At 60.4% G+C, this 19,916-nt stretch overlaps 2 protein-coding genes and 1 pseudogene across 4 annotated transcripts in view; 1 reads left to right on the plus strand and 2 right to left on the minus strand.

Moving 5' to 3' along the window:
* The window catches only part of OTUB1 (OTU deubiquitinase, ubiquitin aldehyde binding 1), a 7,542-nt gene extending 1,267 nt beyond the window's left edge, over window positions 1–6,275 (plus strand). The window contains exons 2-7 of the mRNA XM_011368707.2: window positions 566–627; window positions 877–975; window positions 4,989–5,107; window positions 5,363–5,447; window positions 5,561–5,755; window positions 5,923–6,275. Coding sequence (XP_011367009.1) covers window positions 566–627; window positions 877–975; window positions 4,989–5,107; window positions 5,363–5,447; window positions 5,561–5,755; window positions 5,923–6,120 — 758 coding nt within the window. The 3' untranslated portion in view covers window positions 6,121–6,275. The remainder of the gene's footprint in view (window positions 1–565; window positions 628–876; window positions 976–4,988; window positions 5,108–5,362; window positions 5,448–5,560; window positions 5,756–5,922) is intronic.
* An 823-nt stretch (window positions 6,276–7,098) lies between these two features.
* Window positions 7,099–19,916, minus strand: part of MACROD1 (MACRO domain containing 1) — a 142,261-nt gene continuing 129,443 nt past the window's right edge. For 2 of the 3 annotated variants that reach the window (XM_023535851.1, XM_011368709.2), the window contains 6 exons: window positions 8,954–9,070; window positions 8,339–8,460; window positions 8,180–8,210; window positions 7,946–8,019; window positions 7,518–7,599; window positions 7,099–7,232 (listed from right to left, as the gene is read on the minus strand). In XM_023535851.1, the coding sequence (XP_023391619.1) occupies window positions 7,195–7,232; window positions 7,518–7,599; window positions 7,946–8,019; window positions 8,180–8,210; window positions 8,339–8,460; window positions 8,954–9,070 (464 nt within the window). In that variant the 3' untranslated portion in view covers window positions 7,099–7,194. Of the gene's footprint in view, window positions 7,233–7,391; window positions 7,429–7,517; window positions 7,600–7,945; window positions 8,020–8,179; window positions 8,211–8,338; window positions 8,461–8,953; window positions 9,071–19,916 lie in introns of all 3 variants that reach the window. The other variant, XM_011368710.2, reaches the window with a different exon arrangement.
* Window positions 13,667–13,784, minus strand: LOC111744992 (annotated as a pseudogene).

The following is a 19,916-nucleotide window of genomic DNA, read 5'->3' on the forward strand; positions in this document are numbered from 1 at the left end:
TGAGAGCTCAGCCTTTGGAATTAAGCAAACCTGGGTTTGACCACAGGCCTTCACTAGTTGTGACCTTGGGCAGATTACTTCACCTGTCTGCATTTGTTTTATCTGTAAAATGGGCACCATTTAGAATACCCAGGACAGCAGGAGGAGGAAGGGTGTGGTCAAGTTAGGTGCAGGCTCACAGGAAGCTCTCATCCCGCCCAGGACTCTGCCTCCTCATCTTACTTTCCCCAGGAGACCCTTCCTGGCCCCAGAGCGTTCCCAGGCTGCTGGGAAGTGATGTTAGAAAGCGGGGGCGGGGGTGTTAGAGCTGGAGAAGCACACCCCCAGCTCTAACACCCTCGCCCCCAGCTTTCCAACATCACCTCTGCCCCCTCATTTTAAAGATGAGAAAACCAAGGCCTGGGAGGGGAAAGGACTTTGCCAAGATCACACGGTTGGGGGTGAGATGCATACTTCCAGATTCTAAGCCTGCAGGCTCTCCTGGCCGCTTTTGTCCTCGGTCTAGCTGCCTGGAGTGGAGACAGCCAGGGTCCACTGTAATCCTCGGCCTTCTTCCTTTTTCCAGGTGTTAACTGTCTTGCCTATGATGAAGCCATCATGGCTCAGCAGGACCGAATTCAGCAAGAGGTGAGGGACTGTGGTCAGCGGCCCTGTTGTGGGGATGCATAGGCGAGGCTCCAGGCCTCTTGTTTATCTCTGCTTTGGAAGCCTCCTCCTCTCCCAGCTGTGGTAGACACTAGGTGCCTTTGTGGGGGGGTCACTGTGCCACTAGGTGAACGACCTGGCACCCCTGGTGTAAGTGTTCTGGCTGGTAGGTGTGGAGCACTAAATCTGCCTCTGCCTGCCAGAGCATGATGTCTTTCCTGTTCTCTGCAGATTGCCGTGCAGAACCCTCTGGTCTCGGAGCGGCTGGAGCTCTCAGTCCTGTATAAGGAGTATGCTGAGGATGACAACATCTATCAACAGAAGATCAAGGTGGGAGCCTGGCCAAGGGGGCAGGAAGAGCCCTGGGGGCAGGGGCAGGAGCGCACCTGCTTCACACCTGCTTCTTGCTGGGCCTGGCCTCGCAGGGTAGGGTGTTAGAGGAGCCCTCTGGTTGCTGGTTAAGCGCACAGACTGGAATCAAAAGACCCCGGTTCAGATCTTGACTTTCCACACAGCAGCTGTATCCTTGGCAGATCCTTCAGTGTCTCTGAGATGTGGGGTCCTCATCTATAAAATCAGGATGATGAAGGCATAGGCCTGTGGTTGTTGAGGGTGGTTGTGAGGTTAGCTTGCAGGGAGCTGATGGTCTCAGTGCTGAATGGGCTGGGCTGTGTCTAGGCTGGGGCTGTGTCTGGGCGGAGGGTTGTGGCAGGAGTGTGTCCCGTAGCCTGTCTTCGGGATCTTTGTGGAGAGGCAGGCAGCAGTGGGGAAAAGGAGCCTACAGACCTTTGTGCCAGGCCTTGCTGTATCACTTACAAACAGGTAAGTCCTTTACCTACTCACTTTCTTCTCTGTGAGCTGGGAGGTTGAAATGTGACGTGGATATGCATAAACAGTATTCATTGGCACAGCTGGGGGCTTAGTAAATGTTACTCCTCCTTCTCCCCCTAAAGATCAGAGATATTTAGAACCTTCCATTTGAAAGGAGGGGCCTTTGGGGCCAGGCAGGTACCCAAGTGACTGAAGGTGGCCAGGTCAGGTGGTGAACGGCAGCAGCACAGCCCTGGATCAGCCACTATCAGGAAGTGGAAGCATCGGAGGCAGATGGGAGTGTCCATGCCTGTCACTCCATTGTTGCCAGATGTTTTTCCAAGACAAACTAGAAATTATTTTGATGTGAAATATTCAGATTCTTACAGTTGGCGGCTAGTTCAAATGTAAAATGTGTGGACCAAACAACACACTTGTGGGCCAGATCAAGCTGTGTGTGGCTTGTGGTCCATTCTGACCCCTTGCTCAGCGTGTTTATGATTTACCCAAAAGGCCTGTGGAGAGATGAAGGCACTGGCTCGGGGGCCTGACAGACCTGGGTTTGAGTCATGGCTTCACCACTTCCAGCTGTGTGATCGTGGGCAGCGCGCTGAGCTTCACGGAGCCTCTGTTCTCTCACCTCTGAGCGGAGAGGTCTTTGCCTCGCAGGGCGAGTGTGAGGCTTGGAGGAGATGATGGCGGGTGGTGCGTAGCGCTCAGCCGGGACTTAGGAAGCCGGGGGCCCTTCCCATGTGGTGGATTAGTGGAGTGGGGCCCCCATTTCAGGACTTACCTGTCACACCTTTGCCACCCTGGTAAAATCGACAGGGTGGGCCTTGGGTTCTTCCATCGAGTAATTCAATGAATATTCGAGTAGCCACTGTGTGCTGTCTGTGCAAGAGGTCTGACACCCCCACTCTGTGCTGTGCCTACCTTTACGCCTGGGTGCTGAGCCTAAGCCTAGGTGGCAGAGCCCAAGCAGAGCTGGGTGACTTTGTGAAATGGCTCCCTGTGAGAATTAATAGGATAATGGACACTAGCCCTCAGCAAAGGACCTGGCATAGAGAATGCGCACAGAGTATGCGCTACATTCTAGTAGCAGAGCTGGTAGCTGCAGTGACTTGGGCTTTTTGTACGCATCGTGAGCTGTTGATCTCACATTTATGAGCGTGAACCGTGGGCCAAGCACTGCTTTGGGTACTGGCGACAGAGTGAGGACCTGCACTGACAAAATCCTGCCTTTACAAAGCTCACAGTTCACAGTGGAAAGACAGCAAGCCGGGGGTGACTGAAATGCGGTGAGTGCTGCGGAGAAAAGCGACGTGGGACAAGGAGCCGGGGAGCGGGAGGGTTTGCAGTTTTAAGGAGGGTGCTCGGCGAAGGGCTCGCTGAGAATGTGGCGTTGGAGCGAGGAGCGAATAGAGGCCCAGGAGCAGCTCGCGGCCGCCGGGGCGGAGCGGTGCGGGCTGAGGTCCCAGCGGGACTGCGCTGGTGGTTTGAGGAGCGGCGTGGAGGCCGGTGTGACTGGGTGATGTGGGGGCTGTAGCCAGAGAAAGGACTTAGAGGGAGATGGACAGAATCCCCACATTTCCCGGGTTGCTGGCGGCTGGGGCGAGGATAGACTGAGCAGCAGGTGGGGGCAGGGAGGCCTGAGGCGGAAACTGTGCGGTAAAACCAGCAGGAGGCGGAAGTGGCAGAATTAAGGAGTGAGAAGCTCTTGATACCGGATGTATTGAAGATGGAGCCCAAAGGATCTGCGCTGGATTGGATGTGGTGGGACAGAGGAGTCAGCAGTGGCAGTTTTGGCTTGAACAGCTGAAAGGCGGAGTTGCAGCTGATTGAGGGGAAGGCGGTGAGGAAGGAGCAGGCGGAGATCAGGAGGTCAGGATTCGGCTGGGGAGCTCCGAGGAGGTGTCAGCGAGGCGATTGGATGTGGGAGTTGAAATTAGAGTTCAGGTGAACACACGGTGTAAATATATGTATGTCGTACTGTTAAAATGTACAGATGAAACTTACTGGATTTCGTTAACCAATGTCACCATTAAATAAATAAGTAAAGTACTATCTCACAAAAAAAAGAAAAAAGAAAGAAAAAGAAACTGGAGTTCAGGGCTGAGATGGAGCAGGGGCAAGAGTTACATTTAGGACCATTTAAGTCCCAAGATTGATGACATCAAGAGTGAGTTTAGTTGATAAGCAGCTGCCCCAGGCCTGAGCAGGGTTGTGTCATGTTGCAGTCACTGTGGATGGATGTACGTCATGACCATCTTCTGGCAGATGACGCACTGTGTCTTGAGGAAGGGTGCTCTGTGGTTTGGTGGCGGCCCTGACCTTCACAGGGAGATGAGGAGTGGCAGTAGGGTAGGAAGAGGACAAGGAGAAGGTGGGGTCGACAGGCCATGTGGCGGTGTCATCGCCATGCTTGGATGCCACTGAGGGGCCAGTCTGGGGAGGTGTGTTTCACCCTCGGACTTAAGGAGGGTATCCATGACCTTGACTAGAGTAAACGCTTGCCTAGGTTGCATTCACAGGAGAAGCGGGGCTGAGCCCAGACTTCACGGGCAGTTTCGCTGTAAAGGAGAACAGAGAAACTGGGTAGTCGCTGGAAAGCAATTCGTGTGAAGTAAAGGATTTTTTTTTTTAAGGTGAGAACTAGCCCTGTGTTTATATGCTGATGGGTCTAAACTGTAGAGAGAGGAAAACTGATGATGCAGGAGGAGCCGGAGACTGTGGAACAGTGTCCTTGAGTCACCAAGGGAGGGGACTGGCTCTGACAGCAGCCTCAGGCGCTCGGAGGATCAGGAGAGAAGGCCGCGGGTGGCTGTGCTGGTGGGAGCGAAGTCATCAGAAAGGGAGCAGGGGCGTCTGGGAGATGGGTTGGGGTTTAAGGAGAACGTAGCAGGGAAGAAGTGGACATCGGGGAGCAGAGGAGGGTGCCCGGGCCAGGGTATGGGCCTGCCCCCAGGACTAGCGGTCTATTCGCGGGCGGGTTTGACAGAAGAAATTCCATGAAGTTTGAAGAGGAAACTGGAAAAGATCGCGCAGCGATGGTACCCGTGAGTGGGCGGGGTGGCGCTGAGGAGGAGCCAAGGGAGGCAGATTCCCACCCCGGGGCTGTGTGGTGTGCCCCCAGCACTGCGCTCCGACCCTAGCCAGTTTGCCCTGGCCTCGCATGGTGTGAAGGACTTGATTCCCTGGAAAAGCTGCATCAGTCAGGGACTGACCCACTTGCTCATTTTTTGAACAGATAGCTGTGGGAGACCCAGGCACTGTTTTGGGTACTGGAGATGGAGCATGGTGTGGCCAGTGGCTGCTGACTACTTTGGTGGCTCCTGCAACCAGTGTATCCACAAGTTATGGTTTCCTGAGGCTTTTGGGGTTCTGGGCTGTGGGTCACTGACTCCCATCATCAGAGTCAGCAGGCGGCAGCTTGGAGCTCAGTTGCCACTGCTGTGGTGTGCCCTTTGTCAGGGGGTTCCTTGGCCTGCCCTGCCTGATGTTGATGGGCACGGGCTGGGGGGCTGCCTCTGCAGGACCTCCACAAAAAGTACTCGTACATCCGCAAGACCAGGCCCGACGGGAACTGCTTCTATCGAGCTTTTGGGTTCTCCCACTTGGAGGCGCTGCTGGATGACAGCAAGGAATTGCAGAGGTGAGGGGGTGGCACTTGGGCACTGAAGGAGTTGGGCGACGGTTCTGTGAAGGGGCCTGGGGGACTCCCTCCTCCCTCCTGATGCCTAGGAGGCACAGTTCCACCTGAGGCTAGCCAATAGGCTAGGCTCGTGATGGGGGCTTCCCTTCCTAGCTAGGGATAAGGGCCAGTCACCACCCCTGGGCTGGCCTCTCTGGGCCCCTGCTCTACTGGCTGAGGAGCCCATGACGGCCTCCTTTTCCCTTCCACTGCCAGGTTCAAGGCTGTGTCTGCCAAGAGCAAAGAGGACCTGGTGTCCCAGGGCTTCACTGAGTTCACAATTGAAGATTTCCATAACACGGTGAGCCCAGTCGCCTGTCACCCGCTCAACCAGGGTGGAGGGTGGGTGGCCTGGCCATGGCAGGGTTGACCTAGCTCCTCCCTCATCTTGCCCTCTGTCCCCGCCGGTGGCAGTTCATGGACCTGATCGAGCAGGTGGAGAAGCAGACCTCAGTAGCCGACCTTCTGGCCTCCTTCAACGACCAGAGCACCTCGGACTACCTGGTGGTCTACCTGCGGCTGCTCACCTCCGGCTACCTGCAGCGGGAGAGCAAGTTCTTCGAGCACTTCATCGAGGGTGGGCGGACTGTCAAGGAGTTCTGCCAGCAGGTGCGGCTCCCGCCCCACTTCTCAGACTCGGGGGCCCTCCTTTTTCTCTCCCTGCAGGGTGGGGAGCACCGGGGCCTGAGGGAGTGCTCCGGGGTCAGTAGGGGCATGGGGAAGGGGTGCTGAGACCCGGGCCTTGACCCGTACCCTGACCCGTACCTGCGCCGCAGGAGGTGGAGCCCATGTGCAAGGAGAGCGACCACATCCACATCATCGCGCTGGCCCAGGCCCTCAGCGTCTCCATCCAGGTGGAGTACATGGACCGCGGCGAGGGCGGCACCACCAACCCGCACATCTTCCCCGAGGGCTCCGAGCCCAAGGTCTACCTTCTCTACCGGCCTGGACACTACGACATCCTCTACAAATAGGGCTGGCCCTGCCCGCCGCTGCCCTGCTGCCCTCCCCTCTGCCAGGCGCTAGACATGTACAGAGGTTTTTGTGTGGTTGTAAATGGTCATATTTCACTCTCCCCTTCCCTGTCACACAACCTTCCATGTTTTATTAAAGGGGATGCTGGTGGTGAGCCGCGTGTGCGTGTCCCTGCTCTGCTGCTGCCCGCCTGCCTGCTATGTGTCTGGCTGTCCCTCTCCCCCCAGGTGGGTTCCTCTCGGCCTTCCGCCTGTCCACCCCTAAGCCTCCCTACCGGCAGCAGTTTTGAGGGGCTAGGCCTCTTGGGGTCCCCTCTTGGTTATTGGGGTTCTGCTTCCTTCACGCCTCCCCCCTTCCTTCCTTAGCTGGGCCAGGGGCTTCCGTGAAGATTCGGAAGTTCTTAGGGATTTGCCCAGGGACCCAGGACCATCGAGGCTTCACGCTGTCCCCTCATAGGCTCTGTGTCCATCCTGCTGTCTTGGCCAGGGTGCCAGACCCCAGCTGCCTGCCCTCCATCAGGGGGCCGCATGGTCGACATGATGGTGGGGCCTTGCTCAGCAGGTCGGGGGAGCTGGGGCACCCCCCTGTGCACCCCAGGTGGCCCCAGTCTGGTGGCAGAGGGGCAGCCTTCAAACCCGAGCTTGGTCTGGTCCGCAGGTCTAGGCAGGGCTTGCCAGGCTGCCATCCCCCTGCCCCCCCCAGGACCCCTGCCTGTGCCTGCTTTGCACCCCCTCTGCTTGGGTCGCGGTGTCTGCATTGCCTGCCATTTTGCCTTCACCTTCTTTCCCCCCCATCCCAGCACATGCGGGGGCTCGGCCCTCAGGCTGTGAGCTCCTTGGGGGCAGGCCCTCAATAAATGCAAAGTGCTGCTGCCCACCTCTGCAGTCCGGCCAGTGCCTCCCCTGCCCAGCTCACCGAGAGTTCTCGCCACCCACGCCTCTGCCTCCCTCACCCAGCCAGGGCTCCACAGCAGCAGCTGCACAAGAGTGGCCTTTATTAGGAGGCTCCCGAGGGGCGGGGCTGGGGGGAAGGGTGGTGGCCAGGCCCAGGCCCAGCTGCAGGCTGCGGTGGCCTCAGAGCTGGGAGCGAGGTCCGGTGGGCTGCAGCAGGTCTGCGGGCAGAACAGAGAGGTTAGAGGGTGTGGTGGGCTGTGGGCTGCCCTCTGCCTCCCAGGTTGCCGCCCTGCGTGGGGGTGAGTGCGAGGGGGAGCGGGTGTGTTAGTGGGCAGGAGGTTAGTGGGCAGCTGCACAGCGGGCCAGGCCCTGCTTACCAGTCCTGGTCAGGGTGGGTGGCGGGGTGCCGTCAGGCTGGAAGGCAGAGGACACTGAGAACCTGCCCGGGGTGGGTGGGGAGGGGCAGGGGCTGGTGGGGACATTGCACCACAGCAGATACGTACCCACGGGGAAGTAGTGGGGGAGCCGTTGCAGGTAGATGTTTTCGTCCTTCTCCAGGAACACACAGATGATCAGCCGGTCCACCTGCACCAGGGCCTGCTCAGTCTGGGCTGGAGAGCCGCCCTCTCCTTGGGGCTGGGTCTTATAACTGACTGTGGTCCTGCAGGGTCACCTGCCTCACCCTTGGGACTCCCCTTGGCCCTGAACTTAGAGCTAGGCTACGCCCTTCCCGGAAGGGGTTCATGGTGTGTGCAGGAGAGGGAACCAGCCAGGGAAGGAGAGGGGGTGCAGGAAGAACTGGCGTCAGAACTCGAGGACCATGGGCTCTGCACCCGTGTTCTCCACCGTGACTGATGGGGCTGGTCAGTCAAGCCGGATGCTCCCCACCACCCCACCCCGTCCAGTCCCCTCAACTGGGCCCAGGCCTCACCTTGTCCTTGTTCTGCTCTAGCCACTCGCGCAGAGTGGTCAACACTACCTCGGCTGCTGCCGCGTTAGGGTAGCCTGGGGACCAGGTGACAGTGAGTCCCGGCTCTGGCCCGTCCCCCGCGGCTCCGCGACTCGCCAAGCTCCTCCTCCCCAGCACCTCCCCGCCCACTCGGCTCTTCCCGGTGTCTGGGCGCGCCCGCTGCCGACCCCGCCCTTCCTCTCTGACCCCGCTCACCAAACACGCCGGTGGAGATGCAAGGGAACGCCTGGGCGGGGGTGGAAGGGAGGGGACGGGTACAGCATCACTTTCTACCCAGCCACCCCCCCCACCTCACCACCCGCCCCCTCCCCCCCACGCCTTCTCCCGCGAGGTGGTCTCCCCCGGCTCCCTCACCGCCGAGCGGAGCTGGTGTTCCAGCAGCAGGTCGAGGCTGCACAGGTAGCAGCTGCGGAGCTCGGCGGCCTGGCTGGCGCTGGGCTCTCCGTGGGCGATGGGCCCCACCGTATGGATGACATCTGCAGGAGGCGACAGGGTCAGGCCGGGCGGGGTCTCCCTGCGGTCCTCGGCTCTCCCCTTGCCGGCCTGGGCCCTGGAGGAAACAGGAAACGGGCCCTCTACCCTTCGCAAGTTACGAGGCTCTCCAGGGGAGGACCTCACCCTTGTGGGCATACGGATATGCCCCTGAGCCTAAACCCACACCCCGACAGACCCCGGACCAATCCCCACATCTGTAGGCACCCGGCTGAGAGGTGGGGCGCGACTGGGTATGCGAAGGCCCAGTCGCCTTAGCTCCCCTCCCCCTTTCAGGTCCTTGAGCCTCCCCAGCCTCCACACATTCCCCTTCCACCTGCTTCCTGGGGTGTGCGGGAAGCGGCTAGGTCCTGGCACTTACGGCTAAGAAGTGCCCCCTGAGAAGGACTCCAGAAATTCTGAGGAGCGCACCATTAGCCCCCAATAACACCAAGCGCCCTTTCTGCACCCCACAGGTCTAGGGGTGTCGAGACTCACACTTAGCCGGCAGCCGATAGCCCCCAGTAATCTTGGCCTTGCCAGTCTCGCAGCTCTGCAAGGTCCGGCACTCGTCGGTGAGCAGGGGCCCGGCGGCCCGGTGAATGCAGCCGTCCACTGCAGAGGAGGGACAGTGAGCAGTGGGCTCCTCGCGTCCCACCCGAGCTCGTTTTACAGAGAAGGCTGATGCCCACGAGTGAATGGTCCCAGACCCCTCGGCTGTGCTGGGACTTACCCAGCACCGCGGCTTTTCCCCCGCAGCTTTCAGCCGCTCCCGTCACCCCCGACTCCCCATTGTTTTGCATCTGGGGAAACCTGTCCCCTCCAGGCGCAGAGCGCTGGACCCCTACGGGAAGCGACGCGGGGAGGCCAGCAGGGGGCGCGCCCGGCCCGCCCTGCTCTTTACCGGCTTCGCTGCTGGGGCGCTGGCCGGCAAAGGCCTCCCCGCCGGGGGCGGCTCTGGGAGGCGGGGTCTGGGCGGCCGGAACCGCCATCCGCACGCGGCCAGGTGGAAATTCGTACTCCTGGCTCGGTCCGGGTAGGCCAGCCAGCACCGCGCACCCGATCCCATGGCCGACTTCCCCAGGCGAGGCCCCTCGGGGACGCCCCAGCTCTAGGATCCACGTTACAGACGAGGAAACTAAGGCCACCTAGTTACAAGTGGCAGATTGGGTCGGGCCTTGAGCCTGGTCTTCCAGTCCCTTCCCTGCACCGGGCATAGAGGTGGGCAGTCCGTGGCTCCCGCCACGCAAGAGTCTCCCGGCGCACGCCCTGCTTGTTAACGAACCGCCTGGTTAGTGCATCTGACTTAATTGGGGCGGGCCTGGGCTTGTTGATGCGAGGGCCTTGGCAGTGACCCTGGGGATCCTGGCACAGGTAAACAACTCGGGTGCTGCGGGAGGCAGGGAGGAGATGCTCCTTCAGCTCCACCTCACTGGGTGGCCAGGGTCTAGGGGGCCCCTGCGGAAGGGGCGGGGCTCAGCCTCAGCTGGCACGGGTCAAGTCTCCCAAACCTTCTCATCGCCTGTGCAAATGGGACACACTGGCAGGTCCTTTCCCCTCTCTGAGTGTCCACTGCCTCATCTGGAAGATAGGGACAGTGACCCCTGCTCAGGGGTGGGGCTGGTATCCTGGCCAGGAGAACGCGACCCACCTCTGGCAGCTCCCAGCTCCCCCACAAGCTAGGCCTGTGTGGGGAGCTCCTTGGGCACCAGCGGCTGAGTGCTCACACCGCTGGGCAGCGGGAAAGGACCGCCCTGTCCCCGTCTTACAGATGTGCAAACTGAGGCCCTTCCTCCTCCATCACAGCCCCATCCCCAACCTCTTGGCACACACCCAGGGACACCAGCTGGACCCTCTCTTTCTCTTGTTTTCTTTTGTGCCCTGTGGGGCCCAATTAAACTTAATTTTGTGGCTTCACTCAGAGCTGGCACCAGGTGATTTCTCAGAGTGTCCCATGGGTGGGGGTGGCGGGGTACAGGAGTTGGGAGAACCCTGGGACGGGCTCTGGGACTGGGTCCCCACCCCCTCCTCTCCTGTGCAGAGATAAGGGCAGCTGCAGCCCTGGGGTGTGGGGTGTCCAGGCGCCACACACGGGGTGCACAGCCTGGTGTGTGCAGTGTGTCTGCTCTGGGTGGGGGTGTCGGGTGACCACCCAGCATAGCGAGCAGCAGCAGGGGCTGTGGAGCTAGGCTGCCTGAGTTCAAATCCCAGTCCCGCCAGTCACAGATGTGTGACCTAGGCACATCGCTTATCTCTCTGGACCTCAATTGCCCCATCCATAAAATGGGATAATAGCAGACGGTCACCTCACAGGGCTATTGGAAGGACTGAGGGAGTTTATTCTGTAAGGTGCTTAAGCCAGTGCCTGGAATGAGTTAAGGTGATGTGAATGTTGGTGGTTATTTTATTAGGATAATGTGACAGTCTGGGCATGTGAGTATGATGGCAGGCGGTGTCCAGGCAAGGTGTGCTCGGGGTGTGTGGAGATGAGCAGGGGATGTGTCTGAGCCAGCACTCCTGGGGTCTCCTGGCCCTGCCCCAACGGTGTCAGCCACTTGGCACCCAGCTGCCTGCCATCTCCCAAAGCTATCCGCACTGCAGGTGACCTTGGCCCATTCAGGGAACTGTGTAGAAGTGGATCTCACTGAGATCTGTGTTTCAAGGATTTAATGTTTCCTGCGGAAGTGGACAGGCCTGCGGCCAGGCCTTTGGGGCTGACCTAGAGGATGAGGTGGGAAAAGGAAGGAGGAATTAGAGCTATCAGAGAATGGGGCGGGAGCCCCCCAGCAGCAACCAGAACAGGACCAGGCCCAGTGACTTCTGTGCAGGTGCCAAGGGGAGCAGTCTCCCCAGCTCAGAGATAAGGGACAGGCCTGGGGCACCACCCCTGGGCCGGAGCACAGATTGGCCGGGCATTCAGGGTCTCAGCAGCCTGGCCCCTCCTGCCTGCCCCCTCCCTGTCCACACACCTCAGAGTTCCAGACAGGACCCTCCCCAGCCTGTCCTACCCCTTTCCCCACATGACCCTCAGTACTCCTGGCTCTGACCCCAGGCCCTGTCCTGGGTTTATGTTAATCTAAGCTAAGCCCTGGAGACTGTAAGGAGGAGGCTTCCTGGGGCTCCAGCTAAGAAAGACATCTCCCCTTCTCACCTGACCTGGGGAAGCTGGAGAAAGCATATGGCCCTGGCCCCTGGGGCTGCCTGGTGGGAGGGAGCTGTCCTCAGTTCATACCAGTTGACCCTTGGTCCCCTCCCTGAGCCCCTCAACCACATCCAAACAAACCTCCAAGCTCCCACTTAAGCCCCAACCCACCCTGATCAGCAGAAAACCTGGGGTCTCTCTTGGGGAGACTGAGGCACGAGGGCAGTGGGGCTGACCTCAGAGTCTCTCTAGCAGGTCAAGGCTGGATCCTCCCTCCCCCAGGAGACTGCCTTGGGACCACCCTGCCTCCTCCTCAGCCCCCTCCCAGGTCCTCCCGTGCAGAGCTCCTGGATCTGCCTCCTTCATTTTAGCCTCTTATTGAGCCCCTGCCAGGTGCCAAGCGGTTTATATTCCTGTCCTCACAGCCACCCTAGCAGGTGCTATTATTATTCCTGCTTTAGAGAAGGAACTGAGGTACACAGAAGGTGAGAGACTTGCCCAAGGTCACACACCTGGACCACTCTGCTTCCTCTAGGACGTCGAAAGGGCCTGTCTCTCCCTTCGCACCCCACCCTCCCTCCTGCCCTGGCCATCTGCCTCCTGCTCACCCTCCTCACCCACTCCGGGAAGACGCTGTCTATACCCGCTATGTCAGCGTCCCCTTCTTCTCACTGCCAGCCCTGTAGCCTGGCTCATGTCCCTCTCTCCACCTCAACACTTCTCCCTCCCGAGAGAGGGGCTGCTTCGCGGACCTCTCCTTGCTAAGCGGTCTGGGCCCACTCATCTTGCTTGAGTGTCCAGCTGTGTCCACACGCTGACCACTGGCTGCCTCCACCCAGCAAGGCTGCCTTAGAGACCCCCTGCCCAGGACCTCCTGCCTCCCTGTCTCTTCTACCTGCTTCCTGAGCTCCTCGGATGCTGCTGCTGTCTGGGGGTCCGGTCTGCTCTTCCTGGTCCCAGGCACTTCCCGCAAATAAGCGCAGCCACCCTGGCTTGGGAGCCCACCAGCCCACCCGCCAACGGCGCAGCCGCCACACCCCACAGTCAGCCTCCAGGACTTCAGCTCACATCCAGCCCCTTCCTTGAAAGTTCAGTTGGGAAGGGCACGGGGAGAGGGCAGGGGCCGCAGCCAGGCCCTGGTCGGAGCTAGCAGAGGAGAAGGCAGGCCGGTTCCTATGGGGGCCATTTGCCCAGGCACTTAGGATACGCTGGCTGCTATTTCAAGTGCTGTAATATTCATGAAGGGAAGATTAGATATTTAAATTTATTCAGCAATAAATGCAGCTCAGTGGGGGAGCATTCCTCATGCTAAACAAACAAGCAAGCAGGGCTAATTAATTATTTACAGGAATGGGAGGAGGCCTGTGGCCTGGGGGAAAGGGGGCAGCTGTGTCCCACCAGAGGGCAGGAGACCCGCCTGACCGGCCCTGGGCCTGCCCATCCATCTTCCCAACTTCTCCCCTGCCGCCTCCACTGTCTGGTGGGTCTGGCCCCTGCTCACCTCTTCTGGGATTCCTATTCCCAGAAATCCTGCCCACAAGCTTACTGGTGGCTTTGGGTAAGTCACTTCACCTCTCTGAGCCTCAGAACTGGCTTCAGAGAGTTGTGGGGAGGCCTAAAATATGCTGAGAGTTGGCCTGAAGGGTGGGAAGGGAAGCCCAGAGTGATTTAGCAACTTATTCAAGATCTCCCGGTTAGCGGAGAGCAGACGCTTAAGAGCAGCTTCACCAGCCCCTTCTTGCAGAACTAGGGATGAAAGCTCCTGGAGGCAAAGCCACTCCCTCAGCCAGGTGGGGGCTGAGGCTTTGCAGGAGCCGCCCTCAGCCCTGCCCTGCTCTTCCCAGGCTGCTGTCAGCCCCAGAAGAGGGGAGGGAGGGAGGGGATGGGCCTGGGCAGCGCCCTGCCGGCCATCGGGTTGGAGGGGTTGCTGAGAATCAGAGCCCCTGAACTGAGCTCGCTGGGGTTGTGAGGGTATAGCTTCTGGTGACAGAGCGGACTCCGCCTCGTGAGACCCGAGTCCCCTCCCCCAGCTCCTCCACTCATCGCAGGGCTTCACTTTTTTTTTTCCATGCCTACAGCACCCAGTCTTCCTAGGTGGTCTCCCATCCAAGTACTAACCAGGCCCGACCCTGCTTAGCTTCTGAGGTCGGTGAGACCGGGCGTGTTCAGGGTGGCATGGCCACAGACACCACTTCACCGTTCTGCACCTGTTTCCTCATCTGCACAAGGCTGGTGACAGCACCTCCCTCCAGGGCTGGCCTAGGTGTTCAGCGAAGACACTGCACCGAAGTGCCCTGTGCTTTATCACACCATTACCCAGTTTTACAGATGGGGACACCGAGGCCCAGCCACAGGCTCAGTGGGCAGAAGACTGCTGCACCCCTCACTCTGGGGCCTTCTTCTCCAGGGATGTCCCCGAGAAAGCCCTGGGTGCAAGCTCGAGGCCTCAGGGGCCTAGGGGAGGGCTGTGTCTCTCGAGTGCAGGAAGGCGCCTGGTCTGGGCCCTAGGGACCACTGCCTGCCCAGACATCTGTGCACCCAGCCTGAGGTGAGCCCACTACGGCCACCTGGTTGCTGCCCAGGCCCCAGCCACCTGCACAAATACCAAATGCCAAGGCCGAATGGGCCAGGGCTGAAAGGGCCAGGCCCCACTGGGCATATGGGGAAACTGAGTCCCTGAGAGGGTACAAGGACAGAGGCCTGAGCTGCTGCACCCTGAGGCCCCTAATCCTGCAGAAGGGCCCAGCCATAAAGCCTGGGTAAATGACCCACCCCAGGGCCCCTTCTCTCCCAGCCGCCCTGTCTGCAGTCTTCCTCTGCTGTCTTCCCAGACGCTGGCTGAGCCTCGGGGGCCACGGCCTCGCATGATGCCTCAGTACCACACCCTCCCGGTCACTCATTCAATCAACAAACCCACGTCAGCCCAGCCCCCCTCGCTCTGTGCTAGGCTTGGGCTCAGCCCATGGGGGGGATGCAGAGCCCACCGTCGCCAGGCCCCACCCACTCGGCGCCAAGGCGGGTGGGCGCCCTAGGGAGAAGATGGATGGACGACAGCGCCGTGATGTGATCTGAAATTCATTACGGGGTGAGATCAGCTCCTTAAATGGGGATTTGAAAACATTAGGGCTTCATTATGTACACAACGGCAGCGCCTCATTCATCATGCAAAAATCACTCCCGTTATTAAAAATCCCCGTGGCAGCTGCACGCAGGGGCTTGGCGGCGTCTCGCCCGCTGGGGGCAGGGCAGGGCCCCACGGGCCTATGCTAGCCCGTCCGGTTAGCCTCCGACCCAGGGAGGGCCAGCTGAGGGGGGACGGTGGAGAGCATGATCCGGCTCAAGGGACTTGGTGCCTCGATTTCCTCATCCTCAAAATGGGGATTCTAGCGGGGCGAGTACGTGAGGTTCTGCAGGGAGAGGCTGGGCAGGGCTCTGGCATCCGCGCAGGGCTGGCAGGGAGGCCTTAAGGCTCCACTTGGGTAGGACGTTGTCACTCCCCTGCTTATACCCACCCCGCCCGGGCTCCCAAGAGTCCATGAAGTAAAATCTTCAACTCTGAGCAAGGCTGGGGCTCCCTCCCGCCTCTACCTTAGATGACTGTGCACCCCCCACCAGCACAGGACCGTGGGGAGGGGCCAGCAGGAGCCAGGCCCTGTTAGAGGGAAGGAGGGAGCCAGGCTTTAAAGTCATCTGTGAAAACGGCCGAGGGAGGTGGGAGAGGGTAGGTGCTGCTCTGTGGTTCCGACGGCCCTTCTGAGGACGAGGCATCTGATTAGAGAGGAGAAAGACGGCAAGAAAGAACCGGCTTCCGGAAGATAAGGGGAGGAAGAGTCCCGGCAAAGGGCTCAGCAGGGCAGTGGGACCTGGTGGGCAGTGGGACCTGGTGGGCAGTGGGACCTGGTGGGCAGTGGGACCTGGTGGGCAGTGACGAGAACCTGGAATTGATTCCATCTCAGCGGTAAGTTCTGAGCAGGGGAGGGGAGTGGTCTGAGACATCCTCTAGGCCTCTGGGTCCCTTTGCTGTTCCCTCATCCCAGATGCCCTTCTCCAAAGCAAACCTGGCCCTAGACAACTCCATGCTCACATGTCAAGCCTGACACACGGCGGTGCTCGGTGCTCAGTGGGGTTTGTGGACTGGCTGGTTGGCCCTTGGGGCCACCTGCTCCCTCTGAGCCCAACCTGACCCTGGGAGGGTCCGGCTGCACATAGCCTGGCCTCAAGGGGACTCGCTGTGCCAGGCCCGACTAATCGGAGCAGTCGGAGCAGGCCGGGAAGCAATCACGGCTTAGCGGTGAGGGGCAACGGGACACAGTGCTGGGCAGGGGCCCCAGGATGGCAAGTGCACCGAGCCGAGTACTTAGAGGCCTCGCTAACTCTCCTGGGCCGGCCTGTCTATGAACAGAGGAAAGAGAGCAAGAGCGAGAGAGGGAGAGAGAGAAAGAAGAGAGAGCGAGAGAGAATGAGCACGGAGAGCGTGCATGCCAGAGAGACAGCACGAGAGAGCAATGGAGAGGAAGCAAGCGAGAGACGGGGACAGCAAGAGACAGAACCCGGGCAGTGAGCCGGGGGGCGCGCAGAGCGAGGCGCGCGGAGCGAGGCGCGCGGAGACAGAGGCAGAGACAGAGAAAGTGAGAGGCACGAAGAAGGAGAGAGAAAGAGGGTGCTGCCTGCCCCCCAGGGTCATGGGTGCCTGAGTGAGGAAGGGAGAGGGTGGCTCAGGGTGGCAGTTTCCGCCTGTGGCGAGGGACCGCTGTGGGGGGCGGGGGGTTCGTGCGCACACGCACGCAGGTACCGGGCTGGGGGTGGCAGGTGGGGCTGGGCAGAGCCGGTTCACACACCGGTCTGCACGGAGCACTGACTCTTTGCCAGGAGGTGGACAGACAGGCGCCTGTGCGTGCCCCTCGGGGGGGGGGGGGCCTGCTGGGGGACAGTGGCACTGAAACAACTACGTAGACGGGAGTCTGACTGCCAAGGGCGGCAGAAAGCCGGCCCGAGAAGGGCAGATTTTTCTGTGTCCCGGTGCCCAGGACAGTGCCAGGAATGTGGCTGGTCCTCAGTAAATAGAGCAGGGCTGAGGGGTGGTCTGAGAGGCCGCACTGACTTTGAGAGAACCAGGTAGGAAGGCAGAGGAGCCTCAGGCACAGCAGCGGCACGTGCAAAGGCCCTGGGCCACGAGAAGCCTGAGACGCTGGGGTGCATGGGATACACACAGAGACCGCCATGACAGCATGGGAAGCGGGGGCTATGCAGGGCCAGTGGGCTGGCGGGCAGGGGGTTGCGCCCTCACAGGCAGGCGCTGGCCCCTGTAGGTTTGGGTGGGGCCGCTGACCTCTGGAAGGGGGGCAGTGTCGTTGGCAGCGTGTGTGTGGGGGATGGGTCGGGGCTGCATTCTGCCCTGCCCACCTGTGCCTGCCGGGGACCTGCCTGACCCCAGCCCTGCCACTCCTCGGGCCGGCCCTTTGGGGCACGGGCCAGGTGGAAGCGGAGATGGTGGCCACGCGAGCAGAGAAAGGCGGCCCTGAATTAATCTGTCACTAAAGCTTGGCCATGGCAGGCGCAGTCATGATTTAGATGAATAATTGAAACGCTCCGATACATTTATTATCCCTTTAGTGCAAAAGTGGCAGAGAAAGACGAGGGGTAATTGAAAAAGAGCGCACAAATCTTCGCGAGAAAGCCGGCGCCTTATCGCCGAGTAAACATTTCAGTCCTAATAAACAGGAGAGACACTCGTCAGGGCCCTGTCGATTCCCATCCTGATTTAGGGCCCGCCCCCCTTCTCACCATACAATAGGAGAGCCTTTAAAAAATTTTTTTATGGAGTCAGTCAAAGATTCTCCAGGAGGGCGGGGGAGCAGGAGTGGCCCTGGCAGTCTGCAGACCTCAGGGTTTGGTGGAGGCTGAGTGGCTGCCCCAGCCCCGTATGTCCCCCCTACGGCAGACACTGGGCCCTCTGTGTGATGGGCCTCTCCATCCCACTGCACCTGTCAAGCTCCTATTCATCCTTCAGGGCCCAAGTCCAATGCCCCCTCTGCTGGGAAGCCTACCGAAACGGGTCTCTTTGGAAGCAGAGCCAAGTCCGGAGTCCCCGTGTGGGACACAGGTGTCCCTCCACCACTGGCACACACTCAGAGGGAGCCCTGGGGAGGGACGGGGCGAAGGGGGCTTCTTCCCCTAGACTCACCGTTGTTACAATCACCTAGCTTGGCTCCAGGACCTGGTGGGGGCCCAGCCCCGGTGCGAGGCAAGCCCAGGAGCCCCGGGCCCTGTGGATTAAGTCCTTTTGGCCCCAGCAGCCCCTGGGGGCTTCTGCTGAGGTTGAGGGTGTCCAGCAGACTCCCTTCTCTGCTCCCCAGAGGCCGCGGTCCTCCCCCACCCCAACCACCGCATATTTGCAGTAAAAACGGTGGGCTTGCTGCGCCAAAACCCTGCAGGCCAGGTCCCACCCTGCTTCTGAGGGCCCCCTTTCTGAGCTGATAGCTGCCCCGGGCTGGAAGACAGCCTGCAGGCCTGGAAGGGCAGGGTGGGGGGTGGCAGTTAGGTCTGTGTCCCAGCTTCCACGGCTGGGCCCAGCACACAGAGAGGCTACTAACTGCTCCACAAAATTTCCCAGAACCTTGCTGCTCGGGAGACAGGCAGTGAGAACGAGCACGAGACGCGCCTCTGTGAAAGGGGGTCGCTGCCGTGGAAAGCGCACAGAGCAGGTGAGGGGCGGAGTGGCTGGCAATTTAAAGCACTGGGCAGAAACTCAGGGCCCCTTGTGGGAAGGCCGGGCTCCGTCTGGGCAGAGTCAAGTGCGGGCCAGGGTCCCCCAGTCCCAGGCTACTCCTGCCTGTGCCCCCCACCTTGGCAGGCAGATCGGACTGGGGGCCGGTGCAGGGCACAGGTGGCCGACAGGAGGGCAGAGATGGCCTGGGGATCTGGGGCCTGCTCCCTTCCGGCCCCAGCTTGGCCCCTATCCCAGTCCCCTCCCTACCACCTCCGCCTTGTTCCAATCACATTAGCGGAGTGACAGCCCCAGCGAGCACTTGCGGCAGCTCCATAAATCTCAGCCGGCGTGAAAAGGCTGGACTCCAGGCCCACTTCCTCCCAGGTCCCGGCTCACCCCATCCATCTCTGCGTCAGGCGGGCCACTCCCGGGGCCTGCTCTAGTCCCCTCTCACCCTCAATGACGAAGGAGCAGGAGCTAGAGAGACCCCCACGGTGCCGCCCCCCTCAGTCTGGCCAGAGCAGTGCCCTTAGACCTCCCAGAGTGAGGTCACCAGGCCATCCACGAGCTACTCCCTGCCCTGCCTAAAACCTCAGTGGCTCCTACTGCCCTCGTCAGCAAGTCTTTTCTTAGCTTTACCTATAGTTCATTCATTCATTCAACAACCACTTATTGAGCACCTGCTCTGCGGGCCGGACCCAGTTCCAGGGGCCCTTGGAGCTTTTGTTCTCAGCGGGGAGACAGGCAATAAACAACGAACACAGAAAAGAAGTAAATTACATGGCCGGTCAGGAGAGGGGTGTTCTAACAAAAATGAAAACTAGCAACGTGAAGGGCCCAGGGAGGCAGGGTGGGGACCTGTGAATTCAGTTAGGTGTCAGGGTGGGCCTCGGGAGAAGGTGGCATGCAGGTAAAGACTTGTAAGAGGTGAAGGGAGCGGCCACGTGGCTATTTGAGGAAGACCATTTTGGGCAGCAGGAACAGCCGGTGCAAAGGCCCCGAGGCAGGAGTGGGCCGGGCCTGTTCAGGAAGGAAGGCCCGTGTGGCTGGCGCAGAGAGGGGAAGGGGCAGGCAGCGTGGCGGGGAGTCTGAGAGGTGGCTGGGGACCTTGTGAACCTTGGCCTCGGCCCTGAGTGAGGTGAGAGCCCCGGCAGAGCTCTGAGCAGAAGAGGCGTGTGACCTGACTTAGGATTTAGAAGGCCCACAGCTTTTTGCGATCCTTTGTCTTCGGGGACTGAATCCAGCCCCTCGCACGGTCTCAGGCTTCTGCATCATCTCCCGCCTCCCCTCCTCCTGGCTGGGCTCTGGCTCCCCCATCCTCTGAGTCCCCCCGAGTGCCCCCTGCTCTCCCTCACTCCGGGCCTCGCCTGCGCTGTTCCCTCTGCCCAAGACATCCTACTCGCTGCTCCTTAACGGCTCTCTCCTCTCCATCCTCAGTTCCCGGTGGAGGCACCACCTCCTTCCAAAGCCTTCTCGGCGCCCAAGCATGAACAAGCGCTCCTTGCTGAGCCCCCACCATGCCTACGGGTACCCCCCAGACCACCCTGTGTAATGGTGGGCGCTCTCATCCAGACTGGCAGGGACCAGGCTGCCCTGATGCCTGGCGGATC

This window comes from Pteropus vampyrus, unplaced genomic scaffold, assembly GCF_000151845.1.
Source record: "Pteropus vampyrus isolate Shadow unplaced genomic scaffold, Pvam_2.0 Scaffold144, whole genome shotgun sequence".
NCBI lineage: Eukaryota > Metazoa > Chordata > Mammalia > Chiroptera > Pteropodidae > Pteropus > Pteropus vampyrus.